The sequence below is a fragment of the Ciona intestinalis genome, unplaced genomic scaffold (assembly GCF_000224145.3).
Source record: "Ciona intestinalis unplaced genomic scaffold, KH HT000558.1, whole genome shotgun sequence".
NCBI classification, from domain to species: domain Eukaryota; kingdom Metazoa; phylum Chordata; class Ascidiacea; order Phlebobranchia; family Cionidae; genus Ciona; species Ciona intestinalis.
In genome coordinates, this window is record NW_004190879.1 from 1 (window position 1) to 6760 (window position 6760).

A 6760-nucleotide genomic window follows, 5' to 3' on the forward strand; every position below is an offset into this window, starting at 1 on the left:
ATTAGCATTTAAGTAGGGACGCATTAAATGCACTACTCTTATACCGTATTATCATTAATCGTAATTGAAACATTATTTTTAATTAAACATCATATGAATAATATTAACTTCTAACATTACCTAATTACTGCGTGATCACGGTTTGTCAAAATTCATGAAAACAAACGTTTTTAAGCGACGACAACGTTAACCAGTGTAAGTTTACAATAAACACATGGTACGGAGTTGTACAAAGCGGATTTACACATATTCTTTACCAATCACTCAATCCTCATACGTCATAAGTTTCATTATTTATGATACGTGTATGAATGCATTCTGCCTACTGCTCCACAGTCACCGATGGCGACTAGAACCCGTTTTGTTGGTTACTTCAGATTTGTTTTTGATCGAGCCCAGTAGACCGTTGTAGTAAAAGGATTAATTAATATAGCAAGGGGGGGTAGATGGGACACCTTTTCATTTTGTTTTCTCTTTTTATTTGGTAGTAAACAAAGAAGATTTAATGAATTATAAAACCGTATCTTCACGACTTCCACAGACCGTTGTTAATTGTTTAAAACACGATCAGGCTATTTGGATATTATGTGTTAAAGGTGTCCCATCTTTCCCGACTCTACTATCTTATGCTAATTAGTTTAAAACGTGCTCATTCATTAGATCTGTGATCTCTTGTTCTTGTTGTTGTTGTTTTCGTGACTTTTTTTCCGCACTTATCTCAATTCTTAATTTAGCATTTTTCTTTATTCCCTTGATTGAAATCAAATCATAATATAAATTTATAATTTTTAGACTGAATTTTCAAATTTAAAACCGCACGATGAGCGATTAATTAACGATTATTTTCCTCATGCACTTTACATAGCGAATTTGGGAGGAAACGACGTCACGTGGTGGTGAGATAAGAAATACACACAACGATTCACGACTGAATCAACTTATTAGCATTTAAGTGGGGACGCATTAAATGCACTACTCTTATACCGTATTATCATTAATCGTAATTGAAACATTATTTTTAATTAAACATCATATGAATAATATTAACTTCTAACATTACCTAATTACTGCGTGATCACGGTTTGTCAAAATTCATGAAAACAAGTGATTATAAGTAACGACAACGTTAACTAATGTAAGTATACAAGGGAGTTGTACAAAGCGTATTTACACATATTCTTTACCAATCACTCATACAATAAATCTTTATCAGGGTCCGTATATGTTTATGTTTATATACGGACTCTGGTCTTTATAATACATGCAAAAATGCATTCTACCTACTGCCCCACAGTCACCAATGGCAACTGAAAACCGCTATGTTGGTTACTTCGGGTTTGTTTATAATCGAGCGTAGTCGACCGTTGTAGCAAAATAGTTAATTAATACTGTGCTAATTAGTTTTAAACGTGCTCACGGTAACTTTTGGCTTTGTTTACGTTAGTACGCAAATATAAACAAAAAGTAAATATAGTATTAGTCTCCTATATCTCTTATTAAAAGAAAACATATTTAGATTGATTATTGCGGCAGGCGAAGATCGAATTTGGTACTCGAGGCTATTAAAGCGAACGCCATAACCGATGAGTCAATAGATCCAGTAATCAGATTGTCGAGACAGCGCTTATACTGACTGGGAATTTAGGAGGGCACGTGTTGGTGAGATAAGGAATCCTCACATCGATTCACGCCTGAATCAAACTATTTTCATTTAAGTGGGGATGCATTAAAGGTTTTGATCGAGCTTATTTGACCGTACAGTGAGCATGAGGTGTATGAACACACCATGTGTATCTGGTGTATAAGAAGACAACTATGTTATAACTTGACAGTGAGCATGAGGTGTATGAATACACCATGTTTATCTGGTGTATAAGAAGACACCCAAGGTATAACTTGACAGTGGCATGAGGTGTATGAACACACCATGTGTATCTGGTGTATAAGAAGACACCCATGTTATAACTTGACAGTGAGCATAAGGTATATGAATACACCATGTGTATCTGGTGTATAAGAAGACACCCATGTTATCACTCGAGAGTAAGCATGAGGTGTATGAATACACCATGTGTATCTGGTGTATAAGAAGACACCCATGTTATAACTTGACAGTGAGCATAAGGTATATGAATACACCATGTGTATCTGGTGTATAAGAAGACACCCATGTTATCACTCGAGAGTAAGCATGAGGTGTATGAATACACCATGTGTGTCTGGTGTATAAGAAGAAACCCATGTTATAACTCGACAGTGAGCATGAGGTGTATGAATACACCATTTGTATCTGGTGTATAAGAAGACACCCAAGGTATAACTTGACAGTGAGCATTTATTATTTTATGTTATTTACAAAAGCGAAATTGATCTGGGAAACAACCACGTTACAGCCTGTCTAAAGACGTCGTTTCATTTAGAATTGCCGGGAAACAAATATCTTCATACAAACTGTGGGGTTGTTTTTTATTTTTGTCATCATCAAAATCCTGTTGTAGGTTGTAGGCTTGTTCAATGGTGACGTAAGGTGCTGCTGTTGTTACGTACGGACCTGGTTTGTTTTCATAAAATATTCCTCTTGAACATTCGTGTTGTTGATCCTCGTCTTCACTGGAGGTTGTAACAATCGATGTAAACATGGGGTTGTCATCTTGTGGTGGCACGTTAGTGTAGTCATGAATGTCTTCATCCCAGCCGTGGTACAAAGCCACGGGCCCGTGGTGCGAAGCCACACGCCGGTGGTACGAAGCCACACGCGGTTGAATCAAATCTGGAACTTCTTTCATTTCATCGCCACGATCAAAATGTTGAGTTTCGTTCATCCAACATTCAATCTAAAACATAGAAACGAAACTTAATTAAAATCATTCAAACAAAATAATTTAAAGAAGCAAAACTAAATTCACCTGGAAATCCGGGATGGTGATTTCTCGAATTGAAAATATTTGAAAGCAAAGTTTTTTCCATCTTGTTTTGCAGAAACAAAACGCGGCAAGGATTGAAACCATGGCGACCACTATGAGTGTTGGGAGCAACCATCTACAAAGAGACGATTTTTCAATAAATTAAATGAAATATATTGTTACACACCGTTGTGTAGGATTCGTTACAGCTTCGAACTTAACTATTGGTGCGCTGCAGATCTGAAATGCACAACTGGTGGTTAGAGAGGTAAAAGAAGAGAAAGCAAATTCTCTCATAATGATTGACAGGTTCTGTAAAATCCGGAAACTTTCAGCTAATTACCGGATCAAATAACAATTAACAGAAATATAATTGAGACAACCAAATATTGCATTACAATTTCTCCAAACATAAGCGACAAATTCTTAGTCGACATTTCGACCATACACAGTAAATATACAAACTTGTGAATCTGAGCTTGATATGTTATCGGATTTCTCCTCAAATGTAATTTTTATTTGAATACAAAGAAACCAGTCATCCGGAACCGACGTTGTCACCGTTAATGTTGTTTCTATGGCGTCTAACATCTTTGAATGAACCTGACGAAGAAATATATTTTCACCTCATGCTCACTGTCGAGTTATAACATGGGTGTCTTCTTGTACACCAGACACACATGGTGTGTTCATTCACCTCATGCTCACTGTCGAGTTATAACATGGGTGTCTTCTTGTACACCAGACACACATGGTGTATTCATTCACCTCATACTCACTGTCGAGTTATAACATAGGTGACTTCTTGTACACCAGACACACATGGTGTATTCATTCACCTCATGCTCACTGTCGAGTTATAACATAGGTGACTTCTTGTACACCAGACACACATGGTGTATTCATTCACCTCATGCTCACTGTCGAGTTATAACATGGGTGACTTCTTGTACACCAGACACACATGGTGTATTCATTCACCTCATGCTCACTGTCGAGTTATAACATGGGTGTCTTCTTGTACACCAGACACACATGGTGTATTCATTCACCTCATGCTCACTGTCGAGTTATAACATGGGTGTCTTCTTATACACCAGACACACATGGTGTATTCATTCACCTCATGCTCACTGTCGAGTTATAACATGGGTGTCTTCTTATACACCAGACACACATGGTGTATTCATACACCTCATGCTCACTGTCGAGTTATAACATAGGTGACTTCTTGTACACCAGACACACATGGTGTATTCATTCACCTCATGCTCACTGTCGAGTTATAACATGGGTGTCTTCTTATACACCAGACACACATGGTGTATTCATTCACCTCATGCTCACTGTCGAGTTATAACATGGGTGTCTTCTTGTACACCAGACACACATGGTGTATTCATTCACCTCATGCTCACTGTCGAGTTATAACATGGGTGTCTTCTTATACACCAGACACACATGGTGTATTCATTCACCTCATGCTCACTGTCGAGTTATAACATGGGTGTCTTCTTGTACACCAGACACACATGGTGTATTCATTCACCTCATGCTCACTGTCGAGTTATAACATAGGTGACTTCTTGTACACCAGACACACATGGTGTATTCATTCACCTCATGCTCACTGTCGAGTTATAACATAGGTGACTTCTTGTACACCAGACACACATGGTGTATTCATTCACCTCATGCTCACTGTCGAGTTATAACATGGGTGACTTCTTGTACACCAGACACACATGGTGTATTCATTCACCTCATGCTCACTGTCGAGTTATAACATAGGTGACTTCTTATACACCTGACACACATTTTAAATTCACCACATTTTCACCGGTGTTCGATCATTGTTGTGGTTGTTAGCATCGTAGCCATAGTAACTAACGTAGTAGGTTAAAAAGAATCCCATATTCCGCAGGTAGCTCGCCACAGTAACATTTCCCCACCAACTGACCGGCTTTTGTTGAAATTCGACCATGAAACTACTTTTGTTTCGAACAACTTGAAAATTTGGGGCAGAAAATCTCAGAGTTTCTGTATTTTACATAGATGTTATAATAAAGTGATATCTCGTCTGAAATAAAATCTCCAATAAAATAGGTCGCATTTGTGTCGGTTTAATTACCAAGTATTTATAAAATAGTTATAGTTACGCTTACCGTCACGAAAGGGCGTGAAATACAGAAGTTTATTTTCATCAATATTTGTCATCGTTCGGTTGGTCGACGCGTCGCCGATCATATAGACATGTGTTATTGTGAAGTCATCAAGCGGCTCTTGCATGACGCACATGGTCATTGTGACGTTAACACACCCCGTAACTGGCAACCACTCGCCGTAGGAACTGAAATATAATTTGTTACAAACGTCGACGCAACAAACCGTGCGCTTACTTATATTGGTCGTCGTTAGTTTCATGTAACTTGTAGATCGTGTGTTTTACTTGGTGGGTTGTTGTTCCATTCCATGTAAAAGTATGAACGCAATTTAATGTTGAGATTCGAAGATTGGATCCTTCTGTAATTGAACATAGCTAACTGCTGACGTATCAGCTTGTAGGAAACAATTAATCAACGACTTCCAATGTACTTACCAATCACAACTGAATAAACCAAGAAATTAAACAAAACTACGATTTGTTTAAACATATTAACTGCCTGCCTATCTAAACCTCGTTTACCCGGCAGCACAAAGTTGGATTCCTAAACTTAGTCGACGTGGTCTGCTCAACCAAACGAACCGATATGTTGTTTCCGTTTCGAACAGAATGTCGAGATTTTCCCGAGAAGCCTACTCGGCAGATGTCAATCAAAATATAAATTGGACGAGTTTTATCACAAATTATTTATGCTTGTACGTTTACAAACGTTTTTGATTTTATGCTTTTTTAAACTGAAACATTAAAACCCTGAACGTTTCCAGAACTTCGTGATCTGATTGTAATTTTCCAGCTTTGGTTAACCTCGTATCCACACATGACGCCACACATATCCAATGTACAATGCTTTATTTACAAACACATGATTGATTTAACCAAAAAAATCCTCTCGATCTGCCATTAATGTCGCCCAACCACCATCTTCCATGGAAGCAAAGTTTAGGAAATGTGACGGTCGATGAACTTCGTGGTAAAATTCCTTGGGGTTTGCCAGTTGGAGGTCGTATTTCATGTTAGCGTCATGTCGCACACCTGGATGCAATGCCAACTTTATACTGGTATACACCACCAACCTTATACTGGTATACACCACCAACTATATACTGGTATACACCACCAACTATATACTGGTATACACCACCAACTATATACTGGTATACACCACCAACTATATACTGGTATACACCACCAACCTTATACTGGTATACACCACCAACTTTATACTGGTATACACCACCAACTATATACTGGTATACACCACCAACTATATACGGGTATACACCACCAACTATATACTGGTATACACCACCAACTATATACTGGTATACACCACCAACTATATACTGGTATACACCACCAACTTTATACTGGTATACACCACCAACCTTATACTGGTATACACCACCAACTATATACTGGTATACACCACCAACTATATACTGGTATACACCACCAACTATATACTGGTATACACCACCAACTATATACTGGTATACACCACCAACTATATACTGGTATACACCACCAACCTTATACTGGTATACACCACCAACTATATACTGGTATACACCACCAACCTTATACTGGTATACACCACCAACTATATACTGGTATACACCACCAACTATATACTGGTATACACCACCAACTATATACTGGTATACACCACCAACTTATACTGTATACACCACCA

General features: G+C 38.1%; 1 protein-coding gene across 1 annotated transcript; it reads right to left on the reverse strand.

Annotated features, from left to right (window-relative positions):
* Nucleotides 1-2317: 2317 nt before the first annotated feature.
* On the reverse strand, nucleotides 2318-6256 carry LOC100185317. Its single transcript, XM_009860887.3, has 8 exons — nucleotides 5503-6256; nucleotides 5303-5426; nucleotides 5069-5253; nucleotides 4744-4943; nucleotides 3369-3506; nucleotides 3091-3143; nucleotides 2907-3039; nucleotides 2318-2834 (listed from the first exon to the last, which is right to left on the reverse strand). The coding sequence occupies exons 1-8, from the start codon at nucleotides 5555-5557 to the stop codon at nucleotides 2388-2390; spliced, it is 1335 nt and encodes a 444-aa protein (XP_009859189.1). The 5' UTR covers nucleotides 5558-6256; the 3' UTR covers nucleotides 2318-2387.
* Between the last annotated feature and the right edge of the window lie 504 nt (nucleotides 6257-6760).

Coding starts and splice junctions, on each gene's coding strand:
- LOC100185317 (XM_009860887.3), bottom strand. CDS start 5,557: ATGTTTAAACAAATCGTAGTTTTGTTTAATTTCTTGGTTTATTCAGTT. Junction 4,944..5,068: donor TTTCACGCCCTTTCGTGACG/GTAAGCGTAACT, acceptor TGTAAAATACAG/AAACTCTGAGATTTTCTGCC. Junction 3,507..4,743: donor ACAACAATGATCGAACACCG/GTGAAAATGTGG, acceptor TTTCTTCGTCAG/GTTCATTCAAAGATGTTAGA.